At 47.0% G+C, this 19,412-nt stretch overlaps 1 protein-coding gene across 2 annotated transcripts in view; it reads right to left on the bottom strand.

Moving 5' to 3' along the window:
- DNAJC21 (DnaJ heat shock protein family (Hsp40) member C21) overlaps positions 1-19,412 on the bottom strand; it is a 132,310-nt gene that overhangs the window by 108,327 nt on the left and 4,571 nt on the right. For both annotated transcript variants that reach the window (XM_030193022.1, XM_030193023.1), the window contains exon 2: positions 2,400-2,493. In XM_030193022.1, the coding sequence (XP_030048882.1) occupies positions 2,400-2,493 (94 nt within the window). The remainder of the gene's footprint in view (positions 1-2,399; positions 2,494-19,412) is intronic.

The raw sequence follows: 19,412 nt of genomic DNA, 5'->3' as shown, positions 1-19,412 counted from the left end.
ATATATATATATATATATATATATAAACATATATATATATATACACATATATACACACACTAGTAAAAAAGGTCCGTTTCTGACACAAATGAAACGGGCGCTAGCAAGGTTTTCCTCGGAGTGTGTATGTTTGAGAGAGTGTATGTGAGAGTGACTGTGTGTGAGAAAGAGAGTGAATGTGCGTGTGTGTGTGTGAGAGAGAGAGAGAGAGAATGAGTCTGGGTGCGAGTGTGTCTGTGAGAATGAGTGTGTGTGCAAGTGTGTATGTGAGACACAGTGTGAGATAGAGTGTGTTTCACACAGATACAGTGTGTGCGAGAGAGAGTGTGTGTGTGAGACACAGACTCTCTGTGAGACTGAGTGTATGAGTGACTGACACATAGAGAGTGAATGTGATATAGTGTGAGACAGTGTGTAAGAGTGAGAGAGAGAAAGACATTGACCGTGAGAGAGAGAGAGTGTGTGAGAGAGAGAGAGTGTGTGTGTATGTGACAGAGATACCTCCCCCCCCCTCTCTGGTGTCAGGCCCCCCCCCTCTCTCGTGTCTGAACGTTACTGTGCAGGATGCTGAGCTCTGGCTGTGCTTCAAGGAACTGACCAATCCTATTTAATAGAATGCACCTCCAACATTCTGAAGCAGAGAAACCTCATGTGGTTGATCACTTCTGCTTGTGACGAACCCCGAAGTATGTGATTTCAATTCAGGAGATGGATACAAAGAGCAGGAATGCCTCAGCCATGTAGTCAGCTTCAGAATGTTGGAGGTGCGTTTTATTATATAGGACTAGTGGAAAAGGCCTGTTTCTGACAGCAATGAAACGGGCGCTAGCAAGGTTTTCGTCGGAGTGTGTTTGTTTCAGAGAGTGTGTGAGAGTGACTGTGTGTGAGAGAGAGTGAATGTGCAAGTGTGTGTGTGTGATAGAGAGTGAGACTGGGTGCGAGTGTATGCATGAGAGAGAGTGTGTGTATGAGAATCAGAGTGTGTGCCAGGGGCCCCTCCCTCCGTCCGGGTTCCAGGGTCATCCCTCCGTCCAAGTTCCAGGGTTATTCCCCCTCCCTCCTTCCCTCCCAGTTCCAGGGTCCCTTCCAGTTTCAGGGTCCCCCCCACCCTCCCTCATAGTTTCTGGGTCCCCACCCCAAAAACCTTTTGTCCTTTACCTGTTAAGACGCAGTTTTTCCATTAGAAGGTGCTTTAGACGTGTTTCAGATGGAAGAAGTACAAAAAAACGACAATGTGGATGTGCAGCTCCTATGTGTGCTTGTTTTGAGTGTATGGGAATGACGGCTCTGTTGAGTAGAGGAAACCGAGATTAACCAATGGGCTTCCTTGCTTACAGTGTAGTTCATTGGTGTCCTGCAGCATGGCCGGAGTCTGAGAGGAGAGGGAGGGCGGAGGAACGTTGAGCAAGGTGCTGCGGGAGGGTGGGTGAGGCGGACTATGGGATGGGGGGAGGGATCCTGTGGCGATTTACTTTGGGTTTCAGTGTATGGCAAATGATGGCTGCGTTGGGGAGTGGAAAGAGAGAGGTGAAGCACTGAGTGTTGTGACCTCGGAGGGGGGGGGGGGGTGGAGGGGTGAGCAGTGGCAACATGGGGGGTGTAGGATGGTAGTGTTTGCAACTTGGGGGGGTGTAGGGGTGAGGGGTGGTGACTTTGGCACGCAGGGCGTGTGTGTTGGTGAGCGGCGCTGTCTTTTTTTTTTTTTTTTTAATCTGATGGGGGGGGGGGGGGGGTGTTCGGCAGCGTCGACCTGTTTGGGGGGGGGAGTGGAGGGTGGAGCACTGTGTAGTAAGTGGCATTTTTTTCTTTTTTTTGTGCGTTTGCGACGATCTGTGTGTGTGTGTGTGGGGGGGGGTGGGGGGGAGTGGAGGTTGAAGCATTGTGTGTTGTGACCTGGGGGGGGGGTTGAGGGGGGGAGCGGTTGCAACATGTGGGTTGGGTGGTGGTGGAGGGTGGTAGTGTTGGCCACTTGGGGGGGTGAGGGGTGTTGAATTTGGGGGAGGGTTTGGGTGAGCGTGTGTAGTGGTTTTCATCGATGTGTGTGCCGCCCTTGTCTTAAAAGTGATGACATCAAGGGCGGAGCGAGGCGATTGGTTGAGTGCCATAGCTCCGCCCTCGACGTCATAACGTTTGACGCGAGGGTGGGGCCAACACTCATGGGTGAATTGTGGTTTCAGCACCATGCATTTAGAACGTTGGAACTTGTGCAGGCTTCATAGAACGTTGGAGGTGCGTTTTATATAGAGAGATATTGCATCCATCACAAGTAATAACACAACACTATTCTCCTCAAATTCTGCTGAACATTAATACAACAGTAATTTTTATGCTGCCCCCATGACTAGTTACCTGAATCTAAGATTAACTGTGATCACTTGATTACTCACTACAGTACTTACCATGCTCTTTCCTGCGGGTCACTCAAAACGTCATAGGCTGCTTGGATTAATTTGAACTGCTCTGCTGCTTCTTCAGCATTCTCCAAGTTTTTGTCTGTGAAATAAAATTAGGACCATTTAGTCCTAAATATATTTATAGGCAAGGAGAAAGGATCTTGGAGTGTCCAACTGTCATATTAGGGGCATCAATACTATTTGAGCAAGTCAGGACACATTAGCAATTTTGACTAACACCTCTAAGTACTACATTATAAACAGGGATACATTGGGAACATCTTTATAAACATTTTTACATAACTTATATCTGTTTCCCTGAACTATATACGGAAACTCAAAGAGATGATTCTTCTACGTCTATTTCGCACCTTATTCAAAATTACTTACATTCAATCCAGAGAAGGAGGGGAGAGGAGAGGACAGAAATTAGATTGGAGACATCACAGTGTGTGACCTGCATGAATAGGTTGAGAGCTCATGTGGAGGGACCAGGATTGGGATTGATATCCCAAGCGCAGAGCAGAATTAAAATAAGGTGATTCTGATCAAATGGAATAAAATGTGAGACCTGAAGAATCTAACACAGCGACCTAAACAATTAACAAATCACTATGCCTGAATGGTGTTCACCGCAGAATTCCATAAACTTTACCAAAAATCTGTAACTGATCATTAAGATCAGTCACTGCAAGAAGACTTGAGAGTGGCCATCCAAAGTCATTAAAGGACTCTAGGGGTTATCCAGGAAACTATACACTAGTGAACTTGGTACCAGTGCTTAACAAACAATAGAAGCCATTCTTAAGAACAGAATTAATGGACATACTGATAGACATGACTGATAGCTGTGACCTATTAGGAGTTACTTAGATAATTCAAATTTGCATTCTTTGTTTCATGCTTTTGCCTATAGATTACAATATTGTTTATGAAGGAATAAAAAATATGAAATATTTCCAGACTCTTCAAACACAGCTATTTCACTATTATCTAAAGCCTGAAGATGTAACCATGTAACGCCTTTGCCAGTGCAACATTACTGGATTCAAGGGAATTACAAGATAGAGTTTTAAGTTTAATCTTTTTATTGAAAAATTTTTGAAGTTTGCACAGAAAAAAAAAATATATATATAGTAACGTGGAGGGGAATAATCGAACGTCGCTGGCGAAATAGGTCGCCGGCGATCTATTTTGGCAGCGGCGCAACAGCTGGCCAGAACCGTATTTTCAAAAAAGATGGCCGGCCATCTTTTTTTTCGATAATACGGTGTGGGCCAGGTGAAATGCCTTGGATTTCGCCGGGTTTGAGATCGCCAGTTTTATTTTTCCGTGATAATGGAAAAAACTGCCGGCGATCTCAAACCCGGCGAAATCCAAGGCATTTGGCTGTGGGAGGAGCCAGCATTTGTAATGCAATGGTCCCCCTCACATGCCAGGACACCAACCGGGCACCCTATGGGGCACTTCAAACATCTTTTATAAACAACCAAATTAGCTTCCAGGTGCATAGCACCCTTCCCTTGTGTGCTTAGTCCCCCAAATTCCCCCAAAACTCACTGCCCACAAGTGTGCACCATTACCCTAGCTCTAAGGGCTGAAGGGGGCACCTACATGTGGGTATAGTGGGTTTTGGGGGGTTTGGGAGGGCTCAACATTACCCACCACAAGTGGAACAGGTGGGGGGGGGGGGGGGGATGGGCCTGGCTCTGCCTTTCTGCAGTCCACTGCAACCAACAATAACTGTTCCAGGGACCTGCATACTGCTGTCAGGGTGCTGGGTATGACATTTGAGGCTGCCATACAGGCTGGCAAAAAAGGTTTGTATATTAATAATTGTAGTGTGGGAGGGGGTTGGCGACCACTGGGGAAGTAAGGGGAGGTCATCCCCCATTCCCTCTGGTAGTCATCTGGTCAGTTGGGGCACCTTTTTGAGGCTTGGTCGTGAAAATAAAAGGACCAAGTAAACCCGGCAAAATACTGCTTATCGCCGGGTTTTATTTTTCCATTATCCGCGAAAGCCAGCCATCTGGTAGCCACGCCCAAGCCTGCCCATGTCCTGCCTTCGTTTCACCGCCAACACGCCCCTTTGAACTTTCGCCGGCGAGGCGAAGGGAAAGCGGCGAAGCTATCACAAAAGCGAATGCTACATACCTGTAGAAAGTATTCTCCGAGGACAGCAGGCTGATTGTTCTCACTGATGGGTGACGTTCACGGCAGCCCCTCCAATCGGAATCTTCCTAGCAAAGTCCTTTGCTAGCCCTCGCGCGCCCGCGTGCACCGCGCATGTGCGGCCGTCTTCCCGCCCGAAACCGGCTCGAGCCGGCCAGTCTCGTATTGTAGCAAAAGAGAAACAAGGGAACACTCAACTCCAAAGGGGAGGCGGGCGGGTTTGTGAGAACAATCAGCCTGCTGTCCTCGGAGAATACCTTCTACAGGTATGTAGCATTCGCTTTCTCCGAGGACAAGCAGGCTGCTTGTTCTCACTGATGGGGTATCCCTAGCCCCCAGGCTCACTCAAAACAACAACCATGGTCAATTGGGCCTCGCAACGGCGAGGACATAACTGAGATTGACCTAAAAAATTTACCAACTAACTGAGAGTGCAGCCTGGAACAGAACAAACAGGGCCCTCGGGGGGTGGAGTTGGATCCTAAAGCCCAAACAGGTTCTGAAGAACTGACTGCCCGAACCGACTGTCGCGTCGGGTATCCTGCTGCAGGCAGTAATGAGATGTGAATGTGTGGACAGATGACCACGTCGCAGCTTTGCAAATTTCTTCAATGGAGGCTGACTTCAAGTGGGCTACCGACGCAGCCATGGCTCTAACATTATGAGCCGTGACATGACCCTCAAGAGCCAGCCCCGCCTGGGCGTAAGTGAAGGAAATGCAATCTGCTAGCCAATTGGATATGGTGCGTTTCCCTACAGCCACTCCCCTCCTATTGGGATCAAAAGAAACAAACAATTGGGCGGACTGTCTGTGGGGCTGTGTTCGCTCCAGGTAGAAGGCCAATGCTCTCTTGCAGTCCAATGTGTGCAGCTGACGTTCAGCAGGGCAGGAATGAGGACGGGGAAAGAATGTTGGCAAGACAATTGACTGGTTCAGATGGAACTCCGACACGACCTTTGGCAAGAACTTAGGGTGAGTGCGGAGGACTACTCTGTTATGATGAAATTTGGTGTTAGGGGCCTGGGCTACCAGGGCCTGAAGCTCACTGACTCTACGAGCTGAAGTAACTGCCACCAAGAAAATGACCTTCCAGGTCAAGTACTTCAGATGGCAGGAATTCAGTGGCTCAAAAGGAGGTTTTATCAGCTGGGTGAGAACGACATTGAGATCCCATGACACTGTAGGAGGCTTGACAGGGGGCTTTGACAAAAGCAAACCTCTAATGAAGCGAACAACTAAAGGCTGTCCTGAGATCGGCTTACCTTCCACATGGTAATGGTATGCACTGATTGCGCTAAGGTGAACTCTTACAGAGTTGGTCTTGAGACCAGACTCAGACAAGTGCAGAAGGTATTCAAGCAGGGTCTGTATAGGACAAGTGCGAGGAGCTAGGGCCTTGCTGTCACACCAGACGGCAAACCTCCTCCACAGAAAGAAGTAACTCCTCTTAGTGGAATCTTTCCTGGAAGCAAGCAAGACGCGGGAGACACCCTCTGACAGACCCAAAGAGGCAAAGTCTACGCTCTCAACATCCAGGCCGTGAGAGCCAGGGACCGGAGGCTGGGATGCAGAAGAGCCCCTTCGTCCTGCGTGATGAGGGTCGGAAAACACTCCAATCTTCACGGTTCTTCGGAGGATAACTCCAGAAGAAGAGGGAACCAGATCTGACGCGGCCAAAAAGGAGCAATCAGAATCATGGTGCCTCGGTCTTGCTTGAGTTTCAACAAAGTCTTCCCCACCAGAGGAATGGGAGGATAAGCATACAGCAGGCCCTCCCCCCAATCCAGGAGGAAGGCATCCGATGCCAGTCTGCCGGGGGCCTGAAGCCTGGAACAGAACTGAGGGACTTTGTGGTTCACTCGAGATGCGAAGAGATCCACCAAGGGGGTGCCCCACGCTTGGAAGATTTGGCGCACCACTCTGGAGTTGAGCGACCACTCGTGAGGTTGCATAATCCGGCTCAGTCTGTCGGCCAGACTGTTGTTTACGCCTGCCAGATATGTGGCTTGGAGCACCATGCCGAAACGGCGAGCCCACAGCCACATGCTGACGGCTTCCTGACACAGGGGGCGAGATCCGGTGCCCCCCTGCTTGTTGACAAAGTACATGGCAACCTGGTTGTCTGTCTGAATTTGGATAATTTGATGGGACAGCCGATCTCTGAAAGCCTTCAGAGCGTTCCAGATCGCTCGTAACTCCAGGAGATTGATCTGTAGACCACGTTCCTGGAGGGACCAGCTTCCTTGGGTGTGAAGCCCATCGACATGAGCTCCCCATCCCAGGAGAGACGCATCCGTTGTCAGCACTTTTTGTGGCTGAGGAATTTGGAAAGGACGTCCCAGAGTCAAATTGGACCAGATTGTCCACCAATACAGGGATTCGAGAAAACTCGTGGACAGGTGGATCACGTCTTCTAGACCCCCAGCAGCCTGATACCACTGGGAGGCTAGGGTCCATTGAGCAGATCTCATGTGAAGACGGGCCATGGGAGTCACATGAACTGTGGAGGCCATGTGGCCCAGCAATCTCAACATCTGCCGAGCTGTGATCTGCTGGGACACTCGCACCCGCGAGACGAGGGACAACAAGTTGTTGGCCCTCGTCTCTGGGAGATAGGCGCGAGCCGTCCGAGAATCCAGCAGAGCTCCTATGAATTCGAGTTTCTGCACTGGGAGAAGATGGGACTTTGGATAATTTATCACAAACCCCAGTAGCTCCAGGAGGCGAATAGTCATCTGCATGGACTGCAGGGCTCCTGCCTCGGATGTGTTCTTCACTAGCCAATCGTCGAGATATGGGAACACGTGCACCCCCAGCCTGCGAAGTGCCGCTGCTACCACAGCTAGGCACTTTGTGAACACCCTGGGCGCAGAGGCGAGCCCAAAGGGTAGCACACAGTACTGGAAGTGGCGTGTGCCCAACTGAAATCGCAGATACTGTCTGTGAGCTGGCAGTATCGGGATGTGTGTGTAGGCATCCTTCAAGTCCAGAGAGCATAGCCAATCGTTTTGCTGAATCATGGGGAGAAGGGTGCCCAGGGAAAGCATCCTGAACTTTTCTTTTACGAGATATTTGTTCAGGGCCCTTAGGTCTAGGATGGGACGCATACCCCCTGTTTTCTTTTCCACAAGTAAGTACCTGGAATAGAATCCCAGCCCTTCTTGCCCGGATGGCATGGGCTCGACCGCATTGGCGCTGAGAAGGGCGGAGAGTTCCTCTGCAAGTACCTGCTTGTGCTGGAAGCTGTAGGATTGAGCTCCCGGTGGACAATTTGGAGGTTTTGAGGCCAAATTGAGGGTGTATCCTTGCCGGACTATTTGCAGAACCCACTGATCGGAGGTTATGAGAGGCCACCTTTGGTGAAAAGCTTTCAACCTCCCCCCGACAGGCAGGTCGCCCGGCACTGACACTTGGATGTCGGCTATGCTCTGCTGGAGCCAGTCAAAAGCTCGCCCCTTGCTTTTGCTGGGGAGCCGCGGGGCCTTGCTGAGGCGCACGCTGCTGACGAGAGCGAGCGCGCTGGGGCTTAGCCTGGGCTGCAGGCTGTCGAGAAGGAGGGTTATACCTACGCTTGCCAGAAGAGTAGGGAACAGTCCTCCTTCCCCCAAAAAATCTTCTACCTGTAGAGGTAGATGTTGAAGGCTGCCGGCGGGAGAACTTGTCGAATGCGGTATCCCGCTGGTGGAGATGCTCTACCACCTGCTCGACTTTCTCTCCAAAAATATTGTCCGCACGGCAAGGCGAGTCCGCAATCCGCTGCTGGAGTCTATTTTCCAGGTCGGAAGCAGGCAGCCATGAGAGCCTGCGCATCACCACACCTTGAGCAGCGGCCCTGGACGCAACATCAAAGGTGTCATACACCCCTCTGGCCAGGAATTTTCTGCACGCCTTCAGCTGCCTGACCACCTCCTGAAAAGGCTTGGCTTGCTCAGGGGGAAGAGCATCAACCAAGCCCGCCAACTGCCGCACATTGTTCCGCATGTGTATGCTCGTGTAGAGCTGGTAAGACTGGATTTTGGCCACGAGCATAGAGGAATGGTAGGCCTTCCTCCCAAAGGAGTCTAAGGTTCTAGAGTCTTTGCCCGGGGGCGCCGAAGCATGCTCCCTGGAACTCTTAGCCTTCTTTAGGGCCAGATCCACAACTCCAGAGTCGTGAGGCAACTGAGTGCGCATCAGCTCTGGGTCCCCATGGATCCGGTACTGGGACTCGATCTTCTTGGGGATGTGGGGATTACTTAGTGGCTTGGTCCAGTTCGCAAGCAATGTCTTCTTCAGGACATGGTGCAAGGGAACAGTGGACGCTTCCTTAGGTGGAGAAGGATAGTCCAGGAGCTCAAACATTTCAGCCCTGGGCTCGTCCTCCACAACCACCGGGAAGGGGATGGCCGTAGACATCTCCCGGACAAAGGAAGCAAAAGACAGACTCTCGGGAGGAGAAAGCTGTCTTTCAGGAGAGGGAGTGGGATCGGAAGGAAGACCCTCAGACTCCTCGTCAGAGAAATATCTGGGGTCTTCTTCCTCTTCCCACGAGGCCTCACCCTCGGTGTCAGACACAAGTTCACGGACCTGTGTCTGCAACCTCGCCCGGCTCGACTCCGTGGAGCCACGTCCTCGATGGGGGCGTCGAGAGGTAGACTCCCTTGCCCGCATCGGCGAAGCTCCCTCCGCCGACGTAGTCGGGGAGCCCTCCTGGGAGGTGGCCGCAGTCGGCACTGCACGCGGTACCGACGTCGGGGACCTCACCCCGGGCGATGGGCCAGCCGGCGCCACGCTCGACGGTACCGGAGGCGCAAGCACCGCCGGTACCGGAGGGGTAGGGCGCAACAGCTCTCCCAGAATCTCTGGGAGAACGGCCCGGAGGCTCTCGTTCAGAGCGGCTGCAGAGAAAGGCAGGGAGGTCGATGCAGGCGTCGACGTCAGAACCTGTTCCGGGCGTGGAGGCTGGTCCGGGCTGTCCAGAGTGGAGCGCATCGACACCTCCTGAACAGAGGGTGAGCGGTCCTCTCGGTGCCGATGCCTGCTGGGTGCCGACTCCCTCGGCGACCCAGAGCTCTCGGTGCCGACGCGGGGAGGAGACCGGTGTCGATGCTTCTTCGACTTCTTCCGAAGCATGTCACCGGAGCTCCCCGGCACCGACGAGGAGGACGTAGAATCCATCCGTCGCTTCCTCAGGGCCGAGGTCGAAGGAGGTCGATCCCGGGGGGGGCTGTACCGCAGGAGCCCTCAGGGTAGGGGGAGACCCACCCGAAGGCTCACCGCCACCAGCAGGGGAATGGACAGCCCTCACCTGCACTCCACCCGATGCACCACCGTCCGACGACATCAGGAGACGAGGTCCCGGTACCACCGACGTCGATGCAGCTATCCGATGTCTCGGCGCCGATGCAGAGGGCCGATGCCTCGATGCACTCGATGCACTGGCGGCCAAGGATGAAGGTCTGGACGCTGATGACGTCGATGCACACGATGACCCCGGTGCCGATGCCGACGAAGAGACCGAGAACAAAACGTTCCACTGGGCCAATATCGCTACCTGAGTCCGCCTTTGTAACAGGGAACACAGACTACAGTTCTGAGGACGGTGCTCGGCCCCCAGACACTGAAGGCACGAAGAGTGCCTATCAGTGAGCGAGATTACCCGGGCGCACTGGGTGCACTTCTTGAAGCCGCTGGAAGGCTTCGATGTCATGGGCGGAAAAATCACGCCGGCGAAATCAAAATCCGAAATGACGAATTTGGAGCACCAAAAATTTAAGGGAGAAAAATCTCGACCGAGGCCGAAAAGAGGCCTACCCCGACGACGAAAGAAAACTTACCGGGGCAAAAACTGGAAACACGGGAAGGGGGAAACGAAACCCAAGGGGGTTTCCGGAACACTTCCCGAACAAATTTAGAACTTTTCCGAAGAAAAAAACACGTCTATTTAAAACGGACGCGCGAGGTCGACTCTCCGGGGCTCGACACGACATAAACATAGCCGTACCGAGTGCGGACGAAAGAAGACTGGCCGGCTCGAGCCAGTTTCGGGCGGGAAGACGGCCGCGCATGCGCGGTACGCGCGGGCGCGCGAGGGCTAGCAAAGGACTTTGCTAGGAAGATTCCGATTGGAGGGGCTGCCGTGGACGTCACCCATCAGTGAGAACAAGCAGCCTGCTTGTCCTCGGAGAATGTAGCTTTCGATTATACGCTTTTCGCCGCTTTTGCGAAATCGCCGGCCATATCCCGATTTGTGTCGGGAAATAGCCGGCGATTACTTAGTAACATAGTAGATGACGGCAGAAAAAGACCTGCACGGTCCATCCAGTCTGCCCAACAAGATAACTCATATGTGCTAATTTTTGTGCATACCCTACTTTGATTTGTACCTGTGCTCTTCAGGGCACAGACCGTATAAGTCTGCCCAGCACTATCCCCGCCTCCCAACCACCGGCTCTGGCACAGACCGTATAAGTCTGCCCAGCACTATCCCTGCCTCCCAACCACCAGTCCTGCTTCCCACCACCGGCTCTGGCACAGACCGTATAAATCTGCCCAGCACTATCCCCGCCTCCCAACCACCAGCCCCACCTCCCGATCTTGACTAAGCTCCTGAGGATCCATTCCTTCTGCACAGGATTCCTTTATGCTTATCCCACGCATGTTTGAATTCCGTTACCGTTTTCATTTCCACCACCTCCCGCGGGAGGGCATTCCAAGCATCCACTACTCTCTCCGTGAAAAAATACTTCCTGACATTTTTCTTCAGTCTGCCCCCCTTCAATCTCATTTCATGTCCTCTCGTTCTACCACCTTCCCATCCCCGGAAAAGGTTTGTTTGCGGATTAATACCTTTCAAATATATATGTTACCAGAGCTGAAGAACTGTAAGATATAATATTCAGAAACACAGCTTAGAGCTTCAAAAGAACTATAAAGCATCTTAGGGCCCTGTTTACTAAGCCGTGCTGTAGGCGCACAAACATTTTAGCGTGCGCTAAAAATTAGCATGCACTAACAATAGAGACTTCCTAACTTATTTTTTTTTGTTGTTGTTACATTTGTACCCCGCGCTTTCCCACTCATGGCAGGCTCAATGCGGCTTACATGGGGCAATGGAGGGTTAAGTGACTTGCCCAGAGTCACAAGGAGCTGCCTGTGCCTGAAGTGGGAATCGAACTCAGTTCCCCAGGACCAAAGTCCACCACCCTAACCACTAGGCCACTCCTCCAATCCACTTATCACCTGCTCGTCCTTTATCTTGTCTTCCTCTCTTCAATAGTTCCCTTTTCTTATGTGTCCTATCTGTCTGTCCTACCCTTATCCCTTATTTGCCTGTCTGTCTGTCCTGATTTAGATTGTAAGCTCTTTTGAGCAGGGACTGTCTTTTCTTCATGTTCAATTGTGAAGCGCTGCGTACGACTGGTAGCGCTACAGAAATGATTTGTAGTAGTAGTAGTATATTTTTATGGGTGTCTATGGTTAGCATGCGCTAAAAAGTTTGAATGCCTACAGCGCAGCTTAGTAAACAAGGCCCTTAGAATGATATGACATAATTCTCATACGTAGAGCATGAAACTAGTGAATAAAATATCACTATCAACAGCTAAACAGAAACCACTAGGGAACAGTTGCAATCATTACAGCAAAACTTGAACTGCACAGGTAGGCCAGCTATCAGGTCACCAATCAAATAAGGTAGAACTGTGATCAATGAGTAGACACATACGAATCCCACAACAATCCACATTTGTTTTTCAAATTACCAAGGTGTTTGCCAGAATGATGACATTAGCCAATTCAAATTTCCTTGTAAGGCAGACCAAGGTGTTTCTTGTTTCTTTTTGTATTTTGCTAAATTTTTGAATAAAGAAACTTAAGACTAAAAAAAAAAATGCATATTGGAAACATCTTTCCAAGAGCTCAAAATGACAAACAGCTAGAGCTAGACGTAAATCCATTAATCTGAACAGCATGGGATTCACTAAACATGATAAGCAGATGGAGTGCCAGATAATTACAGCTAATGATATATCTGCCGTGAAATGACCATACTTCATTCCAGTACGTTCTGAGAACGGAGCATTGAAACAGCATATGTGATAATGTGCCCAGCAAAGAATTACAATGCCAACATTTATCAGAAGGCACATGACCAATCTGAGAGAGTTTCCTTGGTGTCTATATAACACGATGGGTCACAGAGAGCAACTAATGAGCCAATGACTGACAGATACCTTTAGAGCCTTGAACCAAAATATAGACCATTTCTCCTGTGATAGAGTGTGGCCTATGTCTCTCTCCCATTTTGGTTGAATTGTAGTCAAATTATTACATTCTTGATTAAAGCTTTGTAAACATGTGATGCAGCATGTCCTAAAGCTTTGAGAGAAGAAACTACAGATTATAAGAGGAGATATAAGAGGAGTGGTCTAGTGGTTAGAGCACCGGTCTTGCAATCCAGAGGTGGCTGGTTGTGATCTTGGGCAAGTCACTTAACCCTCCATTGCGCCTCAGGTACAAACAGATTGTGAGCCCTCCTGGGACAGCGAAATATCCAGTGTACCTAAATGTAACTCACCTTGCGCTACTACCGAAAAAAAGGTGTGAGCAAAATGCAAATAAATAAATAAAAATAATTTGGTTAGACAAGTGTAACATGACGTAGTTAACACTGAAAGAAGCACGAGTTTGGCAAGCCATGTGATGTATGAAAATTATGAAAGGGAATAATATAGGACCCAACAAAGATGTGGCGGAGACATTTAATGCCAGTTTTGATCCACTCAGTTCAATACAAAGGCTTGTCAACAGTAATGTGTGGGTTATACCATTGAGAATGTGATGTTAATCATGGACTATTGGTAAAAGTCAATAATCACCATATGTTTTGTAGAGGTAAGTACAGGACTGTAATATTTGGGCAGCAATTTACAAGACAGAATTTCTGAAGGATAAAGAGGATAGAACAACTGTTCTATGCTCATCCACCATGGGGGGAGGCCCACCTGCATCATTATAAAACCAACAGAGGCCTTACTGTGTTACAAATGCAATGTGATATGAGTAAAAGTCAGGAAATGTAAGACCCCCCTGCCAAGCATACTATTTTTAATTTACATAACGCTATTCTAAAATAGAGTTTAAGGTGTTAACGCTTGCCTATAGAGCACTTTATGAGAACAATCCATGAACCATTCCTTATATCCCAGATCTTGAAGATTTTTCCTAGATCACAGACTAGCAATACCTACTAAAGCCTGCCTTGATTCTACTTGATAGAATGCATTTTTGTTTGGCTGGTTCAAGTGCTATGGAACAAGTTACCAGTGTTTATGTGGGCTACATTGTCCTATAAAAACTGTAAATTAATGTTGACGACATATTTTATGATGGTTTTTGATGACCAGACTGGGGATTGCTGCTGAAATCACTGGATGCAATGTGGAGATGTTTGATCTTTTGTATGGTTGATAGCTTTTTCCGATCAAAGTTTTATGGTTCTTTTTCTCTTTGAATATTATGTAAACTGCTATAACCTGACTTCGGATTTGGCAGTATAATATATCAAACCTGAATAAATGATAAAATGGTGAGTTAAAGGAGTACAGCCAGCATAGACGGAGTAAAAGGAAGACTTGCATCTCAAAACTTTATGAATATGCAAATAAGTTTGTGAATAAGGCAAACAGAATGATAAACAGACATTTTCAAAGCACTTAGACTTACAAAGTTACAAGGAGGCATATTTTCAAAGCAGCCTTACAAATTTTCTTAATAACCTATGGAACAAGTCTGCTTTGAAAATGATCTCCATAGTATCTGGATTTTTAGAAGGCAATTTGACAAAATCCCACTTGATAGGTGTAGATAGAATGTATTTGGATACAGGCAGCAGATGATGTTTTGTATATTCCTGAGAATCTAGCATGTGATGTTTTTGTTCTTTCCTGAGAAAGTAGCAGAATAGCAGGTGATGTTTGTACATTCCTGAGCAGGTTCACGAGCTGTTCATGTAGAGTTGTTCTTGTAAGCAATGCATGATCATGGTTGTGTAAGCAAAATGTAACCAATAGTAATGATAATACATGTAATATCCATGAATATTCATAGAGTATATAAGAAGGGGATTGACTCCCAAATAAAGAGTTTTTTGCCCAGACACACGAGAGGAGAGTTATTTTGCAACATCTGGTGATCCCCGACGTGATCGGTGAAAACGTGACGTACTTACTACGACTGGAACAGTCAGCGCGCCATTCCTTCTACGGAACACTGTAAGTATGGGGGGAAATTTAACATCATCACATAAACAACATGCACAGGAGCTATATACTATAACGCAAAGATATGGTTCCTCCCGAAATCCAATAACTCTTAAAGATATAGAGCGTTTAATTGAGGAAATAGTTTGTCAATGTCCCTGGTATCCAGAGAAGGGATCATTCGATCCTCAAACATGGGAAAAGATAGGGCAGCAGTTTCGTTTAGAGCCTAGAGTTTCGACTCCTATATTATTGACTTGGAGAGAGATATATTCTACTATAGTAATTCTCTCTTCTGGATTGACAGGCATTACTAACGAAAATATATCCAACAAATTGCCAGGCAAGACCTGGTCTCTTTTACCTCCCGCGACTCTTGGACCTACACCTTCTCCTCCTTCTTGTCGGCTGGCCACCGATATGGGAAGGGAAGAGCAAAACAAAACTCCTGACTTTACTACTACTACCCCTAATAAACCAATTGAAAATATCCAAAACAACAACGCTAATGATAGCGTTATTATTACCAAAACACCAAAGAGCGTAGAACGACCTAGTTTAATTCAATTAGGTATACAGCAAGCACGAAAAAATGGTGAATTCATTTGGAACGATGATCTATGGGATAATTCGGAACCTAATCCTAATTTATACCCAGTTACTAGAACTACAACAATAGAGGCAGGGAACGAAACACATCATGCAGAATGGACTGCTCTACCTTATCAAGTTTTGAGAGAATTACGTAGAGCTATCGTAGAATCAGGTTTAAAAAGTTCATTTGTTCAAGGCATGATAGAAGGGATTAGTAACGGTTACTTAATGACTCCAAAAGATTGGAAAGACCTTTTCCGTATGCTGTTAACTCCTGCGCAATATGTAGTGTGGGATAATGAATATAAGCAAGCAGCACAACTTATCACTGGGACTAATTTGGTGCCTGATCAAATTTATGGATCGGGACCATTTTCAACCCTTGATATGCAAATTCAACAAAACGATACCTGTTTTCAAGCCATAGGCACTTGTATCTTGCGAGCATTTAAAAGAACACCAGAAGGGAATAAACCAACAAAATCTTTTGCATCAATTAAACAGGGTGCAACCGAATCTTACCTTCAATTTGTTAATCGATTGCAGGAAGCTGTAACTAGGCAAATTGATAATCTTGATGCGCAAACAGAGTTATTGATTAAATTAGCCCAAGAAAATGCAAATTCAGATTGCAAAAAGGCATTGCAGACTGTAGCTCATCGCCCAGGAATTACTTTAGCAGATTTATTGAGCGCATGTGCAGATGTGGGGACTCATGGTTATTCTATGAATTTGTTAGCAGGAGCTATACAAAAAGGTAATAAGCCACAGGGGACGTGTTTTAATTGTAAGAAACCAGGACATTTTCGAGCTCAGTGTAGAGCCCCAGGAGGGGGTGCCAACTTTGCAAAAGGACCTTCTCGACCTTCTCGAAAATGTCCTCGATGTCAAAAAGGATATCATTGGGCCAATCAATGTCGCTCTAATCCAATTAATTCCACACCGCCACCCCCAAAAAACTTTGCTCCGGGTTAACTCCTAACCTCGGTCCAAAGGGAGTGCAAGGGTCTTTTGCTCATAGTACTACTGCTACACAAGGTAGTGCAGGAATTGACCTTATTGCAGCGGAATGTAAAACTGCCATCTTACCTCATGAAGTTTTGGTATATAATACTACCTTTAAAGGACCCATTCCAGCGGCTACTGTAGGTTTAGTATTACCTCGCTCCTCTGCATCGAAGGCAGGTATTCATGTTATCCCTGGAGTTATTGATGCTGATTACACAGGCATTGTTAAAATTCAAGTATGGTCCTCATCACCTTTAACAATTTCTCCCGGGGACTCGTGGGCACAATTAATTATTTTACCATATTTTACAGCACCTATTCCTTCTACTGTCTCTCGTACAGGGGGCTTTGGATCTACGCGACAGGTAAGTGCAGTTTTAAAACCGGTTTCTAATGCACGACCCACTGCTCAATTTTTATTGCAACAAAAGCCCTTTGTTGGTATATTAGATACCGGGGCGGATGTTTCTGTCATAGCTTATAAACAATGGCCTGTGGAATGGCCCATTGAAGATACTTCACATGTGACAGGAATAGGGGGAACTCAGTCAGCCTCCCAAAGTTCTCAATGGTTATCTATTACATATCCTAACGATACCAAGGTTCTAGGACATATTAAGCCCTGTATTTTACAAGTACCCTTTAATTTATGGGGTCGTGACCTTTTGGAACAATTAGATGCATCATTGATCCTACCTGATTAACAGTTCATAAATATGTCTTTTTCTCTTCCTTTGGAATGGAAAACTGACAAACCTGTTTGGGTAGAGCAGTGGCCGATTACCAGAGAAAAACTGTTGATTTTACATCAATTGGTGGAAGAACAATTACAATTAAATCACATTGAGCCTACCAATTCTCCATATAATACTCCGGTATTTGTGATCAAGAAAAAATCCGGAAAATGGAGATTTTTACATGACCTACGAGCTATTAATGCGATTTTAGAACCAATGGGCCCGTTACAATGTGGTATTCCAAATCCTAATTTGATTCCTTATGATTATCAATTAGCTATTATAGATCTGAAGGATTGTTTTTTTTCAATTCCTCTCCAGGAAAAAGATTATAAATACTTTGCTTTTACTGTACCTGTTTACAATAATGCACACCCTACTACTAGGTATTGTTGGAAAGTTTTGCCCCAGGGAATGTTAAATTCACCCACTATTTGTCAATACTATGTTCATCAAGCCTTGCAACCATTTCGTGCCTATTTCCCTCAACTTTTGGTATATCATTATATGGATGATATACTAATTGCAGGGATAACTCTTCCCCCTTCTTGGAAATCTACTTTAATTTCTATCTTGGCCTCCTCAGGATTAACAATTGCCTCAGAGAAGGTTCAAGAAAAGGAACCCTATTTATATCTAGGTTTCCGTATGACTAAAGCTGCAGCCCAACCTGTCGCTCCTCATCTCAATTTACAGTCTCCCACGACATTACATCAATTACAAGAGATTTTAGGAAATCTCAATTGGTTACGTCCCTACTTGAAACTTCCTACAGAATTTTTACAACCCCTGTTTCTCGCATTAAAAGGTCATAAAACACCTGCTGAATTAATTACACTCACTGCATCGCAACAAACAATTCTGTCACAATTGGATCAAATCTTACAAACAAAATGGACAGATAGACGAGATGCATTTGCCCTTTTTTGTTTTTGCGTTCTCAAAGACCCCACCCACCGACAACCGTTTGGTGTCTTATATCAAGATACAACTCCTCCGAAATTGATAGAATGGGTCTATTTACAGAATACTCTCCATTCTACTATTACACAATGGCCCCAGCAACTAGCCTTGCTGATTACTAAAGCTCGAGAGCGAGCAACATTCATGACTGGTTTCGACATTCTTAAACTCATCATTCCTCATTCTTTGTGGCAGTGGGAAAAAATGATTCAGTTCTCCGACGACTTGCAATTTATTTTAGCCACTTATGTTGGTATTATAGATTGCCACTATCCTAAAGACCCTCGCATACAGGGCACATCCATTTTGCCAATCACTCTTCATGATCCCATTTCTTTACGTCCACTCCCTACTGCTCTCACCGTCTTTACAGATGGTAGTCCCACTCGTGGGGTGGTTACTTGGTACAATCTGAACAAATGGCACGTCAAATTTACCTCTCCACAAACCTCTGCTCAACGTTCAGAGCTTGCTGCCATCATCCTGGCTCTTTCTTTATTTTCAGATCAACCACTGAATCTTATTGTTGACAGTCAATATTGTGCTAATCTTGTCCGTCGCATGCCCGACAGTTATGTATCATTCAAAATGGATGCCTCTTTTTATGCTTTACTGTTAACCCTCCAAGGTTACTTGGAGAATCGCCTTTCTTCTCTCTTTATAGGTCATATCCGCAGTCATCAACCTTTTCCTGGTGGTCTGTCTGAAGGGAATGCTCGAGCGGATCGCCATCTTCATTTTTTCTCCACAGCACACTGCAGTCATGAACTTCATCATCAAAATGCACCTAGCCTAGCTCGCCAGTTTCAAATTTCTTTAGAAGAAGCTAGAGCTATTATCAAAAATTGTCCACAATGTTCCTTTTCAGCTCCTACTACCTTTTTTCCTGGAGTTAATCCTCGTGGTCTGGAAGTTAATAGCCTCTGGCAAATGGACGTTACTCACTTTCCCCCTTTTGGTCAATGGTCTAAGCTTCATGTGGTTGTTGATACTCATTCTGGATTTTTGTGGGTCACTGCACAAAAAGGGGAAACTACATCTCATGTCCGCTCTCATCTTCTCCAAGCTTTTGCGGTCATGGGTGTTCCTAAAACTCTCAAGACAGACAATGCCCCTGCTTATACTTCCACCTCCTTACAGGAGTTCCTGACCCTCTGGCATATTGAGCACCTTTTTGGTATCCCCTATAACTCCACTGGTCAAGCTATTGTTGAACGTGCTAATCGCACACTGAAAACTGCTTTAAGTAATCTGACTACAAAAAAAGACGGTATTCTCCGTCATAGAGTAAGCATTGATGAAT

Source organism: Microcaecilia unicolor, chromosome 2 (assembly GCF_901765095.1).
Source record: "Microcaecilia unicolor chromosome 2, aMicUni1.1, whole genome shotgun sequence".
Taxonomy (NCBI): domain Eukaryota; kingdom Metazoa; phylum Chordata; class Amphibia; order Gymnophiona; family Siphonopidae; genus Microcaecilia; species Microcaecilia unicolor.
This window is presented reverse-complemented; position numbering and strand designations above follow the sequence as displayed.